The sequence below is a fragment of the Anolis sagrei genome, chromosome 3 (genome assembly GCF_037176765.1).
Source record: "Anolis sagrei isolate rAnoSag1 chromosome 3, rAnoSag1.mat, whole genome shotgun sequence".
Taxonomy (NCBI): domain Eukaryota; kingdom Metazoa; phylum Chordata; class Lepidosauria; order Squamata; family Dactyloidae; genus Anolis; species Anolis sagrei.
In genome coordinates, this window is record NC_090023.1 from 53,562,080 (window position 1) to 53,585,254 (window position 23,175).

General features: G+C 40.1%; 1 protein-coding gene across 1 annotated transcript; it reads left to right on the forward strand.

Moving 5' to 3' along the window:
- Positions 1 to 18,976: 18,976 nt before the first annotated feature.
- Positions 18,977 to 21,067, forward strand: GJA8 (gap junction protein alpha 8). Its single transcript, XM_060766921.2, has one exon. It carries the CDS (start codon positions 18,983 to 18,985, stop codon positions 20,210 to 20,212), a length of 1,230 nt encoding a protein of 409 aa, XP_060622904.2. The 5' UTR covers positions 18,977 to 18,982; the 3' UTR covers positions 20,213 to 21,067.
- The last annotated feature ends 2,108 nt before the right edge of the window (positions 21,068 to 23,175 follow it).

Here is a 23,175-nt window from a genome sequence, read left to right on the forward strand (position 1 = left end):
GAGATTGGACTCAGTAGCTCATGAGGATCGTTTGCTATGAGGCCCTTTCTTATGCTACATTTGAGGAACACTCACATACCGTAAATCCTCTTTTCCAACCTGTTTTCCCCTAGCTGTGCTTGAATTCATTCCCCATCATCCCTGGCTAGCATGCTGTCTGAAGATAATGAGGGCTGAGGTCCACTATCTGGAAAATAACAGGTTGCTTAATGGCATACCGGTTGGAATTTGCAATGCAATACATCTGGACTGAGTTGGAACGCTTACTGTATGAGAATCAAAGTTGTAATTGAATGTCCATATTACAACTCTAGCTATCTTTGCTGTGTTTTCATAACATTCTGGAGTTGTTTGTTTCGGTAGGGCTGTAAGCTTCATACTGTTTCTCTTACCAAGTTATTACAAATCAAGCAGAGGATAAAATCCAGATTCTATGGAGATCCAGAATATTATTTGTTCCAGACTTACAGAATAATGACACAATTGAAATCAAGGATGGACAACTGCAAAGGGAGTGTCAGTCATTTCCCCTCTCTCAGTTGCTGCCCTTATGATCTGGAGGGGTTTGGTTGGTACAAAATGAGATACTGTATATGGTCCAAAAAAGCAAGCAAAGCAGACTTTGCTATTTGCTATTTGTGATGAATGTACCCTCAATTTCTCCTTGACAGGAATTGTGTGTGAACAAAGAATTGGGTATGCTTCTGGAAATTCCAAGATTCCACCATGGCACTATTCACGTGAAAGGACCTACTTGCTACTGTTCTCTAGTTAACACTTCCCCTTTGCCTTTCACAAGGAAGCTTTGGCAGAAGACAGAGAAATCATCAGTAGAAGTAGACATGTCACCTTTGCTCTTATTTTGTTTTCCTGTTATTGCTTGACATGGTGATGGGAATCATAGTCCAACTGGAGAGCTGCAGTTAGGGAAAACTTCAGGACAGCATGATTTTTAGAATTATTGTTCACTATGATCTTATTCAGGGGGAGGGGGGGCATGGCTCAGTGGTTTAAACCGCTGAACTGCTAAACTTGTTGACCGAAAGGTTGCAGGTTCAAATCCGGGGAGCGGCATGAGCTTCCGCTGTCATCCCCAGTTTCTGCCAACGTAGTAGTTCGAAAACATGCAAATGTGAGTAGATCAATAGGTACTGCTCCAGCAGGAAGGCAACAGTGCTCCATGTAGTCACATGACCTTGCAGGTGTCTACGGACAATGCTGGATCTTTGGCTTAGAAATGGAGATGAGCACCACCCCCCAGAGTCGGACATGACTGGACTTAATGTCAGGGGAAAACCTTTACCTTTTTATGACCTTATTCACTGTTAATTTGGCCATTTATGCATCTGAATCTGTCTCAAAATGTGACAGAAAAGTTCTTCATATCTGGCCTGTGTTTATGCATGCATGGCCAGCTAAGTCACACAGCAAAGTTTTGAAATCTAATATATAAAATTCCTTTACTTTTCCAGTTAAGAGGGTTGTTGTCATTGCAACCAACATCTCCAAGTATGGGCAACACAGGCCTGCCATTCCAGCAGTCTTGCTTACACCACTTTTGACCCACAAGCCAGCAATATTCCCATGAAAAAGCCTCTTCCCCTGATTCAGAGACTGTCTGGCCAGTTATTCTGAGAGATTACTGGGATCCCATATCAGGAAAAAAGAAATACGGGTTCAACTGCTTCTAAGTTTGAGAATTTGTTCTTTCTAATAAATTGCTAAAGCATGAGAGGCTTCCGTTCCTTTGCTGGCATATTTTGCACTGTGCCCAGAGAAAACAATCATATCAGATGCAGGAAAGCAAGTGGTTGGGAGGGCAGGGAAACAGGAACTGTCCCTACGGATGTCCTCCCAGGAGGGGAGTCAGTCAGTTTCTGGGAACAAACGTTCTGGTGAAAAACTGGAAGTAACTTTCAACCTAAGGTTCATATCAAGGTGCCTGATTGATTTGTTTCAGCATTAGGACAACAGAGACACCTTCCACACAGCTGTATAAAATCCATATTGAAGTGGAATATATGATATTATAGACTCAGATAATCCAGCTCAAAGCCCCATTTCTTAAGAAATGGGGCTAAAGTGGAATCCACGACATGCGAGTGTGGAGAAGAGCAAACCACAGACCACCTACTGCAATTCAACCTGAGCTCTGCCACATGCACAATGGAGGACCTTCTTGCAGCAACACCAGAGGGACTCCAAGTGGCCAGCTACTGGTCAAAGGACATTTAATAGAATACCAAGTCTGTTTTAGATGAGATCAAATCATTGTCTCATCTATCTAGCCCTATGGCTCTTAGGAAGCGCATTGAGAAGTTACTTTTTTGCATGAGTGGACATGATGGATTTATCCAGAAAAAAACTCCTTCCAAGGCAAGAAGTTGTCCATCAAAATTGAAGCTCTTTCTTATCACCTGTTGCCATATTGCCTGAGCTGCTTTCAACCTCCAAATGCCAGCTCAACATGATGAAAGTCTGATGCCTTTAATTTAGATCTGACTTACCATCAAATTATTTTTGTATTATTTCAGTGGCCAGGAACATGCTCTGCTGGATTTAAAAACCATTTAAAAAGCAAACGACTGCTCTACTATATTTAAAATGGTTTTTAGGAGTGTTGTTATATAGCTTCCAACTTTTGTATATAGCTTCTATGTAAAACTTTTGTATTACATAGTTATAGCAATTTTTAACCACATTTACTGCCATAACTGCCTCTTATGAAATCCTGGGATTTTGAGAGAGAACTCAAACCACTGCATAGAACTACAAATCCCAGCATTCCTTGAAGCTATGGCCATGAAAGTGTACCAAGATCCTAAAAACAGGTAGTATGAAAGAAATATTATTTTCCAAAGCAGTTTGCTATATTGCTTGGTAGCAACAATTAAGAGGCCATTCTCTAAGAAATGTAGAATCACCTTCTGAATCAGACATATTATTAGCTAGAATTGGCCATTTTTTAAAATGGGAGGTATCTTTGTATTCTCTGTATTTTGTGCCTTGGTTGTGCTGCTTGCTCTGTTTCAGTTCGATGAGGAATCACTTTTAGTTTTCTGATTTGTTTCTGTTGCAAAATGTTATGATATTTATATTTTGTAGTCTTTGAGAGATGTTAGTCAACGAGGTTTGTTATCTCATTCAACCTTCTCCAATCTGGTGCCCTCAGCTATGATGGACTTCAACTCTCTTTATCTTCAGTCAAAATGGCCTTTGACCATACCAGTTTAGGATTATGGAAATTGCAATATACCTCTATAATGTCATGATATTAACCATTAAAACAGCATTATAACATTGTGGGGTTTAGTGCTACAGTCCAATAATGCTAATTCAGAAAAAATATCAACCCTTAAAAAAAAAGACCCAAATATCCCAAAGGTACCAGATTCTTTCTGATCCTGGAAGCTAAGCACAACCAGTCCTTGTTAGTAGTTGGATTGGAGACCAGCAGTGAATACAGGTGCTGTAGGCTGTATTTCAGAGATCGTTTCTGGTAAGAAGACAGGAATTCAGAAATTCACAGTTCAGTTCTCAGATCTGGAATTGTTTTTATTTCATTTTCCTCATCATTGTCAATAATTAGAAAAATTCTGTCGCATACCTAAAAAGAGATATATTTTTTTTAAAAAAATTACAATTATGACATCCATTGCAGAATAATGTGAGCTGAGCTATGATCATCTCATTGAACAAATAGCTGCACATTGGCTTCAATGTAGTATAAATATTTACTGGTGGAGTTTTATAACCTCTGCAATGAATACATAGTGCAATCTATGTGGATCAGTGATGAATGCACATGTCTGACAATCCAATGTGCACAAGATACATAAAAGCAATGCCTATTTGCAGGCTACTTTGTATACCATACAACATACAAAGGGATCTTGTAATATCTTTAAAACTAAGGCCCCTTCTACACTGCCATATAAAATCCGGTTTATCTACTTTGAACTGGATTATATAGCTGTGTAGACTCATATAATCCAGTTTAAAGCAGACAATGTGGATTATCAGATTTGAAAATCTGGATTATATGGCAGTGTAGAAGGGGCCTGAAGAAAGAAGTTGGTGGCATACAATTTTGTAGACTAAGTGTCTACATCTTCCCACATGTGCTACTGTCAGCTGGTTACAAATTGTGTGTTACAAGCAATATCTAAAAAGCTCTGCATGGTAATTCACATATTTTCCCCTTCTAGTCATGTGGTGGATTTCAACAATAGGTAAAACCCACGAAGTGATATAGAACATTTTGATGCCCAACGATATGTCATTGATTTCCAAATTATTGGACTGAATCTGAAAATCCCCACTAACCACTTCCTCACATTCATTAAATACTATTGAGCCACCCACTTAAGAAACAGCAACTTACTATGTTCATAACATGATATAGGCTTCAAGTGATAGAGATATCTAAGGGGTTGGAAAGGGTTATCTTTTCAGATGCTTTCTAAACTGGTTGGCAAGTGATTCCTTAATTATCTGTATAGCGATGGGCATAATGGCCAATTCTGTCATGTGATGGTATCTGTCGTTCTCAGCTTTAAAATGATATGGTTATGCAATTTGTGGGAGGAGCCAAAATGCCCCTTTGAGTAAAAGTTCCACTATTACCTTTTGCTCATGGAGGAGAGAAGATTGGCAGTATGTTGTGTTCCTTTCTGTCTCATGCACTTTCTGGGGGTCTCTCTCCCTCTCTCCCCCCTCCCTTCCTTCTTTCTGTATGTTGTGTGTGCCATGTGTTACCTTCTCCTCCTCTCCTTTTCCCCCTCCTTCCTTCCTTCTTCCAACACTGGGAAAGAGAGAGAGAGAGAATCGTTGGAATGGTGGAAAAGGAAGAGCCTCCAGAAGCCGCCTTCCCTCCACCTCCATGTTTTCTCCCTCTATTTGCCAGTTATCAATCAGTCTGGTTGCCAGAATCTTGTTTTTTTAATGTTTAACTGCAACCCAGATTTTGCACTTTCTTCTTTCACCTTGATTAGAAGGCTCCTCATCTCCTCCTCACTTTCGGCCATCAAAGTGGCATCATCTGCATATCTATTAACAACAACAACAATAATAAAGAAGATATGTTCGTAGTTCGAAAGTGTTATTTCCTGTTTAATTGTGAAGTCCTTACTTTGAAAGTGGTTATGCTCCAGAAACTTGGTTTTTGTACACCACAAACTATGTTAAATTGGTGTAGACTCTACAAGATATTCAACTATTGAGAAACTACAGCAAAAGGTGCTATAGCAGGATATCCCTCCTGCAAAGACAAAGTTTTCTCAGTTTAATAAACTTTTCCCATGTGTTGATGATAGAACCAATTAGGACATTACATTTATAACACAGGAACAAAAACCATAATCCAGAAGAGGAGGTATTTCTTTTCACAAAGAAAACAGGGGAGGGACAGTGGGTGGGAACAACTTTCTACAATGTGATGGCAAATCAACTGAGAACTCCTGAAAAAAAAACCTGGATACTTTTCTAGTGTGTGATGGAGGTAGGAAAATCATCCATTTAATTTCAAAACGGAGTATGCCCGAGTTGTATGGTAAAAGCTACTCTTCCAAACACTTGATATGTTTGGTGGGATGAAGTCTTAACAATCATTACTAACATGGGAATATGGCACCCTCTTGTGGCATTAATTCATACTGGAAACCTGAATCCAAACATCCAGCCTGGTTGATTTAGAGCAGTTTCCAAACGTTTCATGTTGGTTACACATTTTTTTTAATTTATTGAATTTTTACTAGGAGAGTGAGGGCAAGGGAAAAAGGGAAGATTAAAAATGGGGATAGGAGTTTTGTTATTGATTAGTTACATCTTTACCAAAAATCACAAGTCACAGGGAGAAGACAAACAAGGAGAGGATTGTTCGGAAATGGGGAGTTCTTTTACAAACTTATCATTGTTACAACTGAGTATCTCTATTTCTTTAACACACATTGCATATAATATTGAGGATTCTGGCCATTTTAATTTTAAGCCCATTGATTGTGTCTTAAAATTGTGTCTTCTCACTTTGTCTCCTAGTCTTCATATAATTCTTTTCTACTTCTTCTTCACTGAAAGTTGATCTTAATTTTTCATAATGGATTGTTTCACATTACATCTTTTCTTATATTAAGAAAATTCTACAATTTACATTTAAATTGTTTGTAGAGATTAGTATTTTTGTTATTCTGAATCTATTTAACATTTTATATATTTATGTTTTCAAATTTTTGATCAAGTTTAGCATCGCATTCTTCTTTAAAACTTTAAACATTTTTCATACTTTTAAAGAATTAAATTGCTAAATATATTATCCCCCCTTTCCTCCCTTCCAATCAATCCCAAAACCATTAATTCCATTCCCCTATAATTTTGTGAAATTCTCTCTTCTTTTGCATCTGCTTTTAAAAGATTCTGTTTTCGCCAATTGATACTGGAGATTAAGTTTTGGTTCCCTGTTGATTCTGCACTCCCAACATTTGCTATCCTCATTGTTTCATCCACGTTAATTGTTTTTGGATCCCAACCTGGGGTCCATTATGTACCCGCTTCTTCTTAATTTTCATTTTCCCTCTTCGTCCCTCGCCTTTTTTTTTTTCATACTTCCTCTCTTCCTCTTTCTTGACCAGTTCAGCCTTTTTCAAGTTGTTTAAGTTGAATGTTGACATTTTTGCTATTGTTTCTGTGCATCTCTTATTCTTTAGGGGTCAGGGTTTTCCAATTCAGCTTGATGTTTATTGGTTCCAGTTCGTTGTCAACCACTGTAAGCATTGCATTTATAAGTTCCATTTGTTTTAGGATCTCCAAACATTTGATCTTATTTCTGAAATGGTACTTCAAGTTCAACGTTAGGTTTATTATAAAAGCACTGGTGACTGCTGGATGCTGGATTACACATTTTTAGACATGTATCATTTTGTGACACAGCAATTCAATTTTACTAGCAAACCAAAGGTTAAACCAACCCTTTGTAAGAAACATATACTTAAATTATAATAATAAAATGTAGGTGGACACAGGCAATCTCATTAAAACCTTTCATTTACATTTTAAATTGCTTATTTGACATAGACTCAGAGGTTTCTTGTTACATTCATGTGACACACCTACACACTGCAGCCGACTAACTAACATATCATGACACACAGTTTGGAAGATTCTGTTTTAGAGTAATATATTGTTGCTCCCTAACTGCACATATCACTCCTGTATTCAGCATAATGGAAATGCAGCGTAATAGATAAACATGGAACTATGAAAGAGTGAACATGGAACAGCTAGATGATGCTACTGGAAAAATGAGGTTAACAGGAAGACACTGGTGATAATATGTTTTTAATGATTTTTTTGTATGGATTTTTATAATGATGTGCTAAATATTTTTAATTGTATTTTATGATTGTTGTGGCATCAAATTGCTGCCAATTTGTAAGCTGCCTTGAATTGCCTTTGGGCTGAGAAAGGTGGGATAGAAATACTGTAAACAAATAAATAAATATTTTCATTTTGGTGGACAAATTTCAACTGTCCTTGCACAAGCCACTCGCTCTCTGTAACCAGTGGCTTATTTTTGGTTCTATATTCTGCTATTTCTCCCCTAAGACCTTATTTCTTCCCTAAACTTTCTCACATAATCTGTCCCTCTCTAGGACCAGAATAATTCAGGTGATGGCAAGCAGAACCAGCAAGCAGAGCCATGTATGACTTTAGAGCAGTGGTTCTTAACATATTTTTGACCAGGGACCACTTTGACCAGCTACTTCATCGCACTACAAAACGAATTCTCTTTAAATCCGGTTTCTGCCTCCTGCAGAATTATGGGGTTTGTAGTTTATTGAGGCTGTTAAAGGCTCCTCTCTAAACTACAAACCCCAAAATTCTGCAGGAGGCAGCAAGAAGATTTAAAGTGGATTCGTTCTCTAGTGTGATGAGGTAGCAGGGACCATTCTCCAACATTAGTACCAAAGGGGTTACAAATCAGTTTGTGGTCAATTTTAGATTCGGTTTGGTTATTTGGGGTGCCGATTCAGAAAATTGCATTAGATAGACCACATCAGCTCTAGTTTCTGATACGGAACATATGCCATCCAATAATTCCCATCTGCTTGCCCACAGAAAACCATATTTAATAACCTAGAGCTGCTGACCTAATTTTAGGTGTTGTGGCCCACCAATGGACTGCAGCCCACAGGTTGAGAACCATTGCTTTAGAACTAAGGACCACCATGCCAGGCATCACCATTATTTAGTGATCAACTTGTAGTGATTAACAGGGCAGATAACTTACAAAATAAATAAATAATTCTTTCTACCATTAGCAAAAATCTAAAGGTGAAAAAATAAGTTAGACACTGTGTCTAGGCATATAACTTTTGTTGGGGCATCTAGATTTTAAGGAGCTTTAGAAGTTTGTAAATCTTAGCGTTCTTCGGGAATGTGTGTCCATGGTTAAAATAACCCTCGATGGACAGTTATATAAACTCGGTTATAAAACTTTCAAGAACAAGAAAGATGTCTTGATAAAATGATAGTTTAGCCGAATTAGACTTGTATCCATGGTGGTGGCTCAAGAGACTAAGGTGTCTTGTTTTTTTTTTTGCAAGCTTCTCTGAATTGGGGAATATACTTTTCAAAGCTAAGCATAGTTTTTATAACTTTGGAGCATGAGGTCGTTTTTCTATTCCTGTCTCTCACTAGTTTGCCATGTTGCTGTGCCTTATATTGCATAGATCTAATTTCCAAATGCTGATTTTTTTAAAAAATGATCTTTTTGTTGTTACAACTTGTCCATCTACTTTTAGTTTGTACTTTTTAAAATATCTATAACTGAGCAAATACAGAAGAAGGTTGCTGATCATAAGGTATTACTGTGCTTAGGGCAAGAAGAGTATGCCATTACCATTACCCACTAGATAGAATGATTTGTGATGCAGTATAATCTATGGAGACAGTTGAGTGATAATATTTCTAAGAATTGCTAGATTTGGAACAGAATATTTGACTTGGAATCCTAATGGGGACAAATATAGGCATAACCTTCCATTAAAGCTGTGCACATGCTTTTTAGGTCATTACACAAGGAAGTATTCAGTACCATCTTGTGACACAGTTGCTTCCAATGCAACTGATCTTATCTATGATGGAATGTACCCCTACGGCCAATTAACAGCAAAAATAAAACAAGGGTGTTTGGGGAGTGCCTGGCATTGGCTTTATAGCTGGGAGGAGGAGGAGGTGGAGGAGAAAACACACCAGATTTCCAACAAGAGAAGGATATCTCATCTTGTCCTCCAAGTGTGCAAACACAGCCAGATGCACCCCTAGAAAGTCACCAATTGGCCATGTGAATATGATCCAGCTGATAGGCCAGTCATGCTGGGTGATAAAGAAGTGAGTAGGAGAATGCTGCTGTCTAAGCCTTGGTTGCTTGTTGGATAGGACAAAGCCCACATAGAGAAGCTGAGTGGCCTTCAAGCTCACTCTTACTTCAGAGGAGAATCATACTATCTCTCTATTATGTCTTGGTCAGACCACATTTGGAATATTGTGTCTAATTCTGGGCACCACAATTTAAGGGAGATGTTGACAAGTTGGAAGGTGTCCAGAGGAGGGAACAAGCTTGTTTTCTGCTGCCCTGGAGACAATGGCTTCAAACTACAGAAAAGAAAATTCCGCCTGCACATTAGGAAGAACTTCCTAACTGTGGGAGCTGTTAAACAGTGTAACTCTCTGCCCCGGAGTGTGGTGGAGGCAGGCCCGTAGCCAGGATTTCGATTCGGGGGAGGGGGGGGCGAGTTTGTTTCGGGGGGGGGGGGGGGGCTGAGACCGAGTGAAAGAGGGTCTACCCTAGCAAACCTTTTGTATCGTTACCCCAATACCCCCATGCATATGGGATATATTGAGTAGGGTGATCAGATCATGATATGAATAAACATAACAGTTTAAATAATGCACCAGTAAGGCCTTTTCACGAACCACCATGAGAATTTCGGGGGGGGGGGGGGCTGAAGCCCCCCAAGCCCCCCCCCCCCCACCCCCAGCTACATGCCTGGGTGGAGGCTCCTTCTTTGGAGGCTTTTAAGCAGAAGCTGTTGGGGTTGCCTTGAATGCAATTTTCCTGCTTCTTGGCAGGGGATTCACTGGATGGTCCATGAGGTCTCTTCCAGCTCTATGATTCTATGAACTGGTAACAGGAGGATAACATCCTCCACTGTAACTGAAGACAGGACTTTGGCGTAAGTGGGACAAGGGTACATTAGGTAAAACAGAGCTCCCAACACCTTTCTGTCACTCATTACCCCTCTTTCCAGTCACCATTCACTCCAGCAAATTTTGTGGTGGCTCCAAGATACATTATGCAAGCAGAGCAATGCAAGTTCATGCACATGTGCAGTGCTAGCTAGTATGTGTTGCCTCTCTATCTGTTCAATCCATCAGAGTCCCTTCCCAGTGATATTCTCCATGATGAATCAATTCCATCAATGGGCTAATTGTATAGCAGCAGTGCAGAATTTAGGCTCTTTAACAGAAATCATGGACAAGATAACTGGTAACTTTTTAAAATGTATCAGTAACTTACATTACAGTCTTCCTTTTCTCCAATTGCTCAGAGCAACTTACATTACTCTCTTCATCTCCCCTATTTTGACAAAACATTCCTGTGAAGTAAGTTAGGAGGATAGAAACAGTGACTTGGTCGAAGTTCCCCATTATAGTTTCAGTTGGAACTTGAAATTGTGTCTCCTAAATTCCAGTGTTATACCCTTTAACACCACATTGGCTCTACTCTACTTATAACAGCATCTGTGTTAAAATAAAACAGAAATTCAAAATAAGCTTCTGTTGCTTTTTTAAAGTAATAGAGTACCAAATTTTCTTGGGAATTTATTGCAGTCTAAGCCTTGGCATTTTGTGGAGAGCATGCATCTTTGTTATGTGCAGCAGATTTGCAGGAAACATGAAAGTTGATTTCTAGATAAGCAGATTGTGAGATGATAACTGTTACAGGAGCATCCAGTCTAGAGCTGTGCTCTTTCTGTGTGAATAAGCCATCACGCATGAACTGCCCTGTTCAAATCCAAAAGGCCCTGCTTTACCCTGACTCCATTGTGTTAGAAATCTTTTAAAAACAAAAATCCACCCCAAACTCTCCTCTTGTCATCTCAGGCAAAGAGATGCAAGAAAGGGGACTAGGCTATAAAGCAGGCTTGATCCCAGAGGTTGGAGAAATTACTTTTTTGGATTGCACTGCTCAGAATTGAATGTCTGTCATAGTGTATCACCTTTCAACTTGCTCAATCAGGGATCTGTTCCTTGTTATGTTCTTTGGTCAAGGGAAAAACCTGTCATTTTCTATGATAAAACAGGAGACAACTAGGATTTTGGAGGAATAGAGTCCAAAAACTTTTCCTAAAGTTGTGGATCATAAGGAAATACTGGAAGTATGTCATGATTATAATGTCATTTTGCAAATGGCAGGTAGTGATTTGCTTCCTTTTAATCCCATATATACCTGCTCGTGGTCATTTCTAGGGTTGCACATGTATGAATCTGATCTTTTTTTTTGATAGAGTTGCAAGCTGGGTGGATACAGAGAATGCCATGGATGTACACATCTGGATTTCAGTAAGGCCTTCGACAAGGTTCCCCATGACCTTCTGGCAAACAAACTAGTCAAGTGTGGGCTAGGCAACACTATGGCTAGGTGGATCTGTAATTGGTTAAGTGAACAAACCCAGAGAGTGCTCACCAATGCTTCCTCTTCATCCTGGAAAGAAGTGACGAGCAGAGTCCTGGGCTCAGTCCTGTTGAACATCTTTATTAATGCCTTAGATGAAGGGTTAGAAGGCATGATCATCAAGTTTGCAGACAACACCAAATTGGGAGGGATTGCCAATACCCCAGAAGACAGGAGCAGAATTCAAAACGATCTGAACAGATCAGAGAGATGGGTCAAAACTAACAAAATGAAGTTCAACAGTGACAAATGCAAGATACTCCACTTAGGCAGAAAAATGAAATGCAAAGATACAGAATGGGGGACGCCTGGCTCGAGAGCATTAGGTGTGAAAAAGATCTTGGAGTCCTCGTGGACAACATGTTAAACATGAGCCAACAATGTGATGAGGTGGCAAAAAAAGCCAATGGGATTTTGGCTTGCATCAATAGGAGCATAGTGTCTAGATACAGGGAAGTCATGCTACCCCTCTATTCTGCCTTGGTTAGACCACATCTAGAATACTGTGTCCAATTCTGGGCACCACAATTGAAAGGAGATGTTGACAAGCTGGAATGTGTCCAGAGGAGGGTGACTAAAATGATCAAGGGTCTGGAGAACAAGCCCTATGAGGAGCAGCTTCAAGAGCTGGGCATGTTTAGCCTGTAGAAGAGAAGGCTGAGAGGAGACATGATAGCCATGTATAAATATGTGAGGAGACGTCATAGGGAGGAGGGAGCAAGCTTGTTTTCTGCTGCCCTGGAGACTAGGACACAGAACAATGGCTATAAACTATAGGAAAGGAGATTCAACCTGAACATTAGGAAGAACTTCCTGACTGTAAGAGCTGTTCAGCAGTGGAACTCTCTGCCCTGGAGTATGGTGGAGGCTCCTTCTTTGGAGGCTTTTAAACAGAGGCTGGATGGCTGTCTGTCGGGGGTACTTTGAATGCAATTTTTCCTGCTTCTTGGCAGGAGGTTGACTGGATGGCCTATGAGAATTCTATGATTCTATGAAACCAGACAGTTCAGGTGTGTTTCTATGGGCATATACAGAAATATTCCTAATAGGTGAATGAGCTTGTAAGAGTGACCTTGAGTATAGGCAAATTGCCTTTCATTTCTGAGAGAACTGTAGTTCTTACCTTCTATTCAGGTCTGCTATAATGCTATCATGTCTTTTTTTTTTTTTTGGCATGCCTGCTGGGGCAATGATAGTCACATTGGCATGGAGCCAGTAAACAGGCTGCTTGGGGGATATGACAGGAAATCACATAACTGTGAAAGAGCGAATGGCAGATGGAAGATCAGTAGATACACATGAATGCAAAATCATTGATTACACCTCAGAAGAAAAATATCAGCCACTTCTATCCCAGTTTTATTGAGGGATAAATTCCCCTGTTGAAAAGTATGGTGTGCATATAGGATCATGCACAATGTACACTAATAGCATAGAAAGTTCAAAACAACTGACACACTACAAGGTGAAGCAGCCACAATTATATTCTTGGCATTGGGCAGAATGTGGACAGAAACAGCTAGTCCTTTCTGTTGAAGAACAGAACTGCGTGTGCCCCATGGCATGGTCTTATTCCCAAAACTGGCTTCAAATGTACAGTAGGAAATACTACGTCATTACCACTACAAAAAGTAAGATGGGAATCCAGTGAACTTCCATATGTGGAATAGGAAAAGCCAGCACAGTCCAAGACATTTGGCTGTCTGAGGCAGAGCAGTAAATGATGCCATCCCCATCCACCCAGACAAAGGTTCATGATACCCAAAGCCAGCCAAGTTGTTATCCAATATGATATGGAAAATACCATAAGCAACTCTGCTTATATGTGACAGTGCAAATACAGGAATAATAAAATACCTAACGAATTGGGTTGTTGTGAGTTTTCTGGGCTGTGGCTGTGCTCCAGAAGCATTCTCTCCTGACATTTCACCTACATCTATGGTAGGCATCCCCAGAGGTTATGAGATCTCACAACCTCTGAGGATGCCTGCCATAGATACAGATGAAATGTAAGGAGAGAATGCTTCTGGAGCATGGCCACACAGCCTGGAAAACTCACAACAACCCAGTGATTCCAGCCATGAAAGCCTTTGACAATACACCTAACAAATTGCTACCTAAAATATGTAACTCTCTCCAATGATATGGCCCTGTTATAAGAGGTCACCTATTTTCTTTCATTTCACACTTCAAAGTATCCTAGCTCAATATCTATATATGGGTTGAGGAGTTCAGAGTTGGCAACCTATTTAACACTTGTGTAGAACTCTGGGTATTTGCAGATAGGCTTGAGCTTGTGATCGCTGGTAGCCAGCCAGCAGAACTCTCCTGGTACAACTCCCAAGGAGCAGCAGTTTAGGCTGGGGAGGAGTTACAGCTGTGCTCCAGAGCTGAGTGGCAGCTATTGCGAAGCTGGGAAGGGGAAAATCATTGTGCAAGGAAGTACTAGGTGTCTCATTATACTGTACAATGCAATTGGTGTGATCCCTGGTGCCCTTTCGCACTATAGAATTAAAGCACTGTGTTTCCACTTTAACTGGTCTGGAGGCATCCTATGGAATCCTGGGTTTGTAGTTTGGTGAGTACTAGAACTCTCTGATCCAGCAAAGGATCACCGCCTTGTCGTGGCGCTGGAGCTTGAGCACCTCAATGATGTCATGAGCGAAACCGTGAAGGGCCACCCAAGACGGGATGGTCGTGGCAGAGAGGTCAGACCAAACGTGATCCCTGGGGAAGGCAATGGCAAACCACCCCAGTATCCTTGCCAAGAAAACTAAATGGGCGGCTGCTCATTGGAGGGAAGGATACTAGAGACAAAGTTGAAGTACTTTGGCCACATCATGAGGAGACAGCAAAGCTTAGAGAAGACAATTATGCTGGGGAAAGTGGAAGGTAAAAGGAAGCGGGGCCGACCAAGGGCAAGATGGATGGATGGCATCCTTGAAGTGACTGGACTGACCATGAAGGAGCTGGGGGTGGTGACGGCCGACAGGGAGCTCTGGCGTGGGCTGGTCCATGAGGTCACGAAGAGTCGGAGACGACTGAACGAATGAACAACAACAAAAGAACTCTCTGCCAGAGAATTCTATGTTCCTGCTCTTGTACTGCAAACCCCAGGATTTCATAGGATGTTTTCATGGAAGATAAAGTGGATTCATTGAACTGTAGCTCAGCAGTAACCAGGTTCCACGGGGCATATTTACACTGACCACTTACTGTGAAGGGACTCTGGACCAGCTCCATGGAGGCCAAATGCCACATAGTGCTGATCCAGGGTCATGCATTGCTTCTTAGGTGATCCCTCGTAGCTCAAGGATGATGGCCTTCCAGATGTAGTGTCTTGGCAGTGGGTCCGTTGGTGGCTGTGGAGCCCTATTCTTAATCCGCATGTTCTCCCGCAGTAAGGACATCGATTTCCAGATAGAAGGCGGTCCCAGTCAGGGTTGGCTAGAAGCGCCCTCCTCTTGGCATGTTTCTTCCTTTCACCTTCCATTCGTGCCTCTTCAAATTCCACAGCACTGCTGTTCAAAACTGACCTCCAGTTAGAGCGCTCAATGGCCAGGGCTTCCCAGTTCTCAGTATCTATGCCACAGTTTTTAAGGTTGGATTTAAGCCCATCTTTAAATCTCTTTTCCTTTTCACCAATATTCCGTTTCCTGTTGTTGAGTTTGAAGTAGAGTAACTAGGTGTCTCATTATACTGTACAATGCAATTGGTGTGATCCCTGCTGACGGAATCGTTCAAGATCACTTTAACACAACCCTAAGCAAAGTCATGGGATCCTTCAAATTCTGGACCAGAATTCAGAATATCCTGCAACTTTGGGCCCATGTAAACAATACGGTTCCAAAATGAGCTCAGGCAGCCTGGGGATACAGGATAGCATTCCCCCCCCCCCCCCCCCAATTCTCCATGTTGCAATTGTTTCTGTGTGTGATATGGGTCCTGCTGGTCAGCTGTCGCCTGGAATGATATCAGATGGGGACAGGGCTATCGAGGAAGGAAGAGAAGAGAAGGGGGAATTCCACTCCCTCCTCCCTTGTTGTTCCATCGTTCTGACAGGGGTGATTGTGGCATGATAGCAATTATGGGGCCATTCTGCCATGCACCACTCTGGACTGGCCCTGGGATAACGGGTCAGTGTAGATCACCCCTGGCTATGTTAAGTGAATGCAAAATGTCAGCCAATCCATTCGTCCTATTTATTTGGGTTTATGAACATCCCCAGTTCCCAAATCAGTGTAGGCCAATCCTAATCTCCAAATAGTATCTTTGACTGCACTATGCTTCCATTGCCTGTTGCCTATCCTAGTTCACTTTGTTCCTATTCAGTATATGTACACCTCCCTCTCTCTCTCTCCCCCTCTCTCCCCCTCCCTCCCTCCCTCTCTCTCTCACACACACACCATTTTTCATTGTTTGCTTCTCACTTTCCCCCTTTCCACTCTATTGTTCTCCAGTCACCAAATGTCATTTGCTTTCTAAAGATGTCTGGCCTGGAGCTTATATACTACAGGGCAACTAAAGCCCACCCATCATTGCTGATCCAGTCACATCTGCTCAGTCGTGCGACAAGGTTGGGGCTTTTAGAGCAGGGAGAAGCTAAAGTTCACTTTTTTGCTGTGGAGCATCAAGTGACGAGAGGAGCACATACTTCGGGGGATCCTTTTTACTGTGGCAAGTTGCCTGATTTGATGGCATTGTTTTTTTTTAATGGATTTAGGAGAATTTCATGATGTCAGCACTTTAAGGGCCAATGTGTTGTTTCTTCCTCTGCCTCTTCTTCCTCCTCCTCTCCTTCTACCTCTTCCACCTTCAATAGGTCCTTAGAGCTCTTCTTTATTTGACCCATCTAAAGTTTGAGACTATGGCTGTTTTTCCAATGTGTTCCTAACATATAAGAAACATGTTGATGACAAACAGCCACAGTCTCCTGTTTCATATCTCCATCTCTTTGTGTGGTACCACAGGTGGGAACATTGGACATGCAAAAGTGCCCTGACTTAGAATAAGCTATTTGTACAGGGATTATTTTAATTTATATTTATTTACAGATTCCCATGGATTTTCAGTAGGATTGGTACCATTTATTTCCCAGTGGGATTATGGGAATAACTTTGGGGAAACAATAGGCTCTTCAGATGCATACCTAACTTTATCAGCACTAAAAGGATGCTAGTGAAGTGTGTTGAAATAAACAATTTGCTTTTCAGGCAATAAATTTTAATGCCTGGATTATGGATACATCTCAGAAGTTAGAAGGGTACTTGCACAGAATCCTTTTATAATAAAAGAACTTGTTAGATGCCTAAAGTATTGTAATTTTCTAAATGAGCACATGAGGCAGTTGATGGATTGAGAACATCGTGACCTATTCCTTGTCACAGAGGCTCTTCTAGATATGAAAGAATAAATATTTTTAATGTTCTGATCAGATTACAGAAGACTTTTTTCATTTGAGGTTAGTGAGATGCTTGAAGAAAATCAAATGGGAACATATAAAGAGCATATAAATTACTCAAGATGAAGTGATGAAATTAATTGGATAAATATGCATTTCATTTTGTGATGACAAACAATTCCAAGCTGGCAACTAAATCTGTATTGGGGATGAACACCATGAAGTTGAAATGACTATTTAAAAACTGCTGAGTGAATGGATATATGCAATTTATTAGAAACAATATATATATAATGCATATAGAAAACATTAAAAAATCAAAATAGAAAATAAGATCCCATGTGTTTCTACACAACATACATATTTGGAAGCAAATGTAATTAGATATTAGAAATATGTACATACTTACTTAGATATTAGCAAACTGGCAAGTCGAAATTTAGCCTTTTTTGTAGAATATGAAATTGACGTTTCATAGAGTAAGTCTGATTAAATTCTAAAACATGTGTGAATATAGTCTAATTTTAGGGATCTCTGTGACCCACCATACACTGTTGCAGCTGTACCTGGTAAATAACAATATATGATTATGACTTGCTTGATTGTGCTGATGGTTAAGCCGAAACTCATAGAACCAGATAGTTGATGACTTCTAAGGCTGAAAAAAAACCCCCACATTCTCTGCTTTGAACTGGAATATATGGCAGTGTGGACTCAGATAACCCAGTGTAAAGCAGATACTGTGGGCTTTTCTACCTTGATATTCGGTGTTATATGTCTATGTGGAAGGGTTCTCACCTCTCTCAGTTGGGGATTAGCAACATATTAAATTACAACATGAACCATCAGTTTAAAAAAACAGAACACTTAAACCAATTAAACCATAAGTTTAACGAACATGTAAGATCAATGCATTTAAACCTTCAATAGACTATTTAAATTCATAACTCAAATTTTATTTATTGATTTATTTATTTATTTATTTATTTATTTATTTATGCTATTTCTATCCTGCCTTTCTCAAACTCAAGGTGGCTTACAACTGGCAGACATTTGATGCCATAACAATATACAGTGTATAATTTAAGCATTTAAAAATTAGATTATCTGGACAGATAACAGGGCTGGTTAAATTGTACAGATATTTGATAATCTGATGCACTGTTATAATCTGTGCAAATACTTTTAGCAAGATCATTCATTCTGCAGATATAATGATTGAAAAGTGCTTTTGAAGGTGGAGAAAGGTTGTCTCATGGCTCAGAATATGGCTAGAATCTTTTTGAGTGGTTACTCTAGTGCCTGTACAGTATTATGATTTTTACATGCATATATAAGGAAGTGTCCAAGGCTCTGGTATGAATGTTGTTCCTTATTCACTTGCAGTGTAGCATGCCATCTTAAAATAGGTTTTGTTCAATGTGTGGGTACTAGGTTTCCCCACAATCTAGAATGGCAATTGGAAGAGATACCAAAATGGCCATCAGAGTCTTACTGCTGCATTAGAACACTAGCATTGAAGACGGAGAAAATTATCCATGAATTACAGGATTTAAATAGGTTTTTCATTAGCATATGGATAAGTGTTGTGTAGCTGCGTCTGATATTATGCTGTCTAGCAATTATGTTTGCCTACAGTGGTCCCTTGAGGATTAAATAGTGCAATTGAGAACTACTGAAGCCAATGTAACATATGATATTTACTTCAGTGGTATGTTGTTTGCAATTGAACTTCCTAATGATGGAATTGTAAGATCTTAAAAGACTGCACCAAATAGAATATGGAATATATTTAAATCCTTTTACTTAATTTAATCGTTGTCTTTCTTTTAAACAGCCAACCAGAAATGGGTGACTGGAGTTTCTTGGGGAACATTTTGGAAGAGGTGAATGAACATTCCACTGTCCTTGGGAAAGTTTGGCTTACGGTGCTCTTCATTTTCCGCATCCTGATCTTAGGCACTGCTGCAGAATTTGTATGGGGAGATGAACAGTCAGACTTTGTGTGCAACACCCAGCAGCCAGGTTGTGAGAATGTCTGCTACGATGAGGCCTTCCCCATCTCCCATATCCGGCTATGGGTCTTGCAGATCATCTTTGTCTCCACTCCCTCCCTGATTTACTTGGGTCACACTGCACACCATGTAAGGATGGAAGAGAAAAAGAGAGAGCGGGAAGCAGCAGAGAGAGGCCTACAACAGCAAGATGAAAGAGATGATGAAAAATCATCCCTTGATCCAGAGCAGAAGAGTCCAGTATCTACCAAGAGAACCAAGAGGTTCCACCTTGAAGGAACACTTTTGAGAACCTATATCTGCCACATCTTTTTCAAAACCTTGTTTGAGGTAGGGTTCATAGTAGGTCAGTACTTCCTTTATGGTTTCAGAATTCTTCCTCTGTACCGCTGTGGTAGGTGGCCTTGCCCCAACCTTGTAGACTGTTTTGTGTCCAGACCTACAGAAAAGACAGTTTTCATCATGTTCATGCTGGTTGTAGCATCGGTTTCCCTCTTCCTCAACATTGTGGAAATCAGTCACTTGGGTCTTAAGAAGATTATGAATGCCTTCAGGAAACCAAGTGAACAACAGCCCGTGGAAACTCCAGAGAAGCCCCTTCACTCTATTGCTGTTTCATCCATCCAAAAGGTCAAAGGTTACAAGCTGCTGGAGGAGGAAAAGCCAACATTTCACTATTTCCCTTTGACAGAAGTGGGAGTAGAAACCACACCTGTTCCTCCTTCATTGAATGAGTTTGAGGAGAAGATGAGCATGGAACACCTGGAGGACATTCCCAGTGCCTTTGAGGAGCAATTGCCATCCTATGCCCAAGGGGATGATCAAGAAGAGGAGAAAGTGGAAGAACCAGACCAAGAGGTGGCTGAAGGGGTCCAAGATGGACAAGTAGCAAAGGAATTGAAAGAGAAAGCAGGAGTAAGAGTAGGCATAGAGAAGAACATGGAGAATGAACATGAGCCTCCAGGAGACAATGTGGCTCCAACATCTACAGCTGATACAAGACCCCTAAGCAGGTTAAGCAAAGGTAGCAGCCGGGCCAGGTCAGATGATCTGACTGTATGAGGATATTGGCTCAAGAGGCTCTGACATAATCTCAGAAGTTTTAATTCTAAGCCAGTCATTTAAAAATTGTTCCTTATCTGTGTTTTTGGTTAGAAAGGAGCTATAAATGCTTAACTGCGTTTACAGTCCTTTTTATCCAGAAGTTGGTGCTAGCTATCATGTCATCCATTTTCTCTTCCTTCTAAGGCAGGTACCTCAGTACTGTAAAGTAAATGCACTATAATACAGTATTACAAATCCAAGGTGGAAACCTCCCCAGAATAGCAAATAGATCAAATATAGTAATAGATCACCTTTGTTTTTTTTATTTTATTTTTTCCAAGAATTCTCCACTAAGTTGTCACAAATATTGATAAACTCATAATTTATCGTATTTTTTTTGCTTCTTTCTGGAGCTACAGTCTAGATTTTTTCTCCCATATAGCAATTCAACTTAAAGCTATTTCTCTTGCAAAAAAGGGGGAATGTCAGCAATTAACATTGTTAAGTGAAATCCAGCTGTCTCCCCATGACAGGGCAAGATATGCTCAAATTTCCACTCTCATTCCAGTGTAGTTCTTTAGTAACTTATCATTTTGTCTGTAATGTAGATCACCATCATTAGAAGCAGAGAACCTATTATGTGGCATTCTGTTGTTGGCATAGAATCACAGTCATAACATCTTAAAAGTAGTGATAGGCTACAAAAGCCATCTACTCCAACCCCTTCATCCATGCTGAAATATACAACTACAGCAGTCCAGAAAGATACTCATTCAGTGTCTGCTTTAAGACCTCCAAAGAAAGAGAGTATACCTTCTTTACATGAAGCAATGAAGCAATCCATTCCACTGTTGAACAATTATTACAGTAAGAAGTTCTTCCTAATGTTTAGGTGGAATGTCTTTTTTTGTAATTTCAATCCATTTAAATTTGTGTTTACATTAGTTCCATCCTTTATGTGACCTCCTTTCAGATATTTAAAGATGGGTATCAGGTCACCACTCAGTCCTCTCTTCTCCAAGATAAAAACATAAATAACTTTCTAAGTAATTCCTCATAACTCTTGGTTGCTCTTCACTGAACACATTCCAGTTTATGTCTTTAGACCATGATGCTCAGATCACTGATGGGTCTATTGACTGTAATAAATATTGTTGTTGATGATGCCCAGACTGTGCTTTCTGTTGCCTCTGACTTATGACAACCCCACCCTAGGGTTTTTGTCATAAGATTCATTCACCAGAAGTTTTCCACTGATTTCCCCTTAGGATGGTGGAATTTGACATACCCAAAGTCACCCACTAGTTTTCTGTGGCTGAGTGGATGTTGGAATCCTGGCCTCCTGGAGCACTAGTCCAGTACTTAAGTGATTACAGTGCTCTGGTTCTCAGATATTTATGACCGTGTCAAGCCATGATCAGGAATATCCAATTTCTGTAAAAGAATGCCAGTCACTCATTTCTTTCTCTTCATCAGATATGGCCCCAGTGAAATCATGTTGCAGAGCAGGGTGAGGAGTTTTCCTCTGAATTACCTGGAAAGCCAGAGGTTCTCCAGATACTTCCCACTAAAACTCTTGCATTCCCTTACCAGTGATCATGCTGAATAGCAATAAAGCTGGTGGCAGAAGGATTATACTCCCCTGACACTTAAAACATAGAATCATAGATCATGAACTGATTTATGTTTTTATATATGTATGTGCCTTCAAGTCATCTGTTGACTTATGGTGACCCTGTGCATTTCATGAGGTTTTCTTAAGCAAGGAATACTCAGGGGTGGTTTAGCAGTTTCTTCCTATGAAATATAGCTTTTAGTACCTGGTATCTGTTAGTGGCTTTCCATTCAAGTACAAATGATCCTGCTTAGCTTCCAAGATGAAATGGGATCTAATGTTTTTTTAGGGAATTTAGATTGTTTTTAATGCTGTCTTTTTAATGCTATCCACATGGGAGATACTGCGCGTGATCAACTGTAACTGATTTTTTTTAAAAAAAAATAATAATAAAAGGATCTACCCAGACTCATAACCTGCCTAGTATAGTAAGAACTTGGGATAAAAACATTTCAACATGGAAAAAAGGTTAAGGGAGTTTTGCCCATCTGCCTTTGTGATCTTGAATTGGACTTGCCACCTCTATGATTCCCTCCAGACATACACATTCTTAAGAGCAACATGAGGGGTACAGGTTGCAACCCAACGCTTTTGGAAAAGCCATATTGGTAACATTTGGTCTGTGCAGATGGGTGGGAATTTTCTTTGGTTCATTTTTTAAAATAAAAGATAAAATCTTAAATTATGCCATCCGATTAATTTTGAATGGGACGGAAAGCACAAGAAATTGTATAAATATGAACGTGGGACAGAGGAAAGGTAACACATTAGTCCATTGTTGGATGCTACACTATTGCCTTAAATCCTATCACTGTCTGCACTTCTTTCTGCAGATGTTTGAGCTCTGCTCATACCACAAAAGTAAGACTAGAAAGTAGGATGGCGGGGCAATGCTATTGTATATTTCACTACTGCCTGTGATTTCACTGTACATTTTACTGCTATCTGTAATGCATAATGCATAATGTCTTTTGGGTTTTAAGGTAAAATAATATTTTCTTTTAAATGGCTCACCATTATATTGTTTGATAGTAAGGCCATTAAAAATGTAATTAGGTTATAGTTACATTTAACCCCAACTTGATCCTTTCTAACCAAATAAATGAGAGCATTTTATTTTGGTACCAAAGATATTCCCCAAAGATCTCCTGCTATATTTTGTGCTTGGCACCCATGTCTCAGGTGCTGGTAGCACTGTGCAGACCAACTGTGCAGACCGCATGGACTACTCTGCTTTTCTGGTCATTACTTTGACACGATGAGCCTATGTAGGACCCAATGCAGAATGAAGCTGGTTGGATATAATCTGGACAGAAACCTGTTACTATTTGAGAGAGAGAGCAAGAGAGACCATATTGCAGTAAGA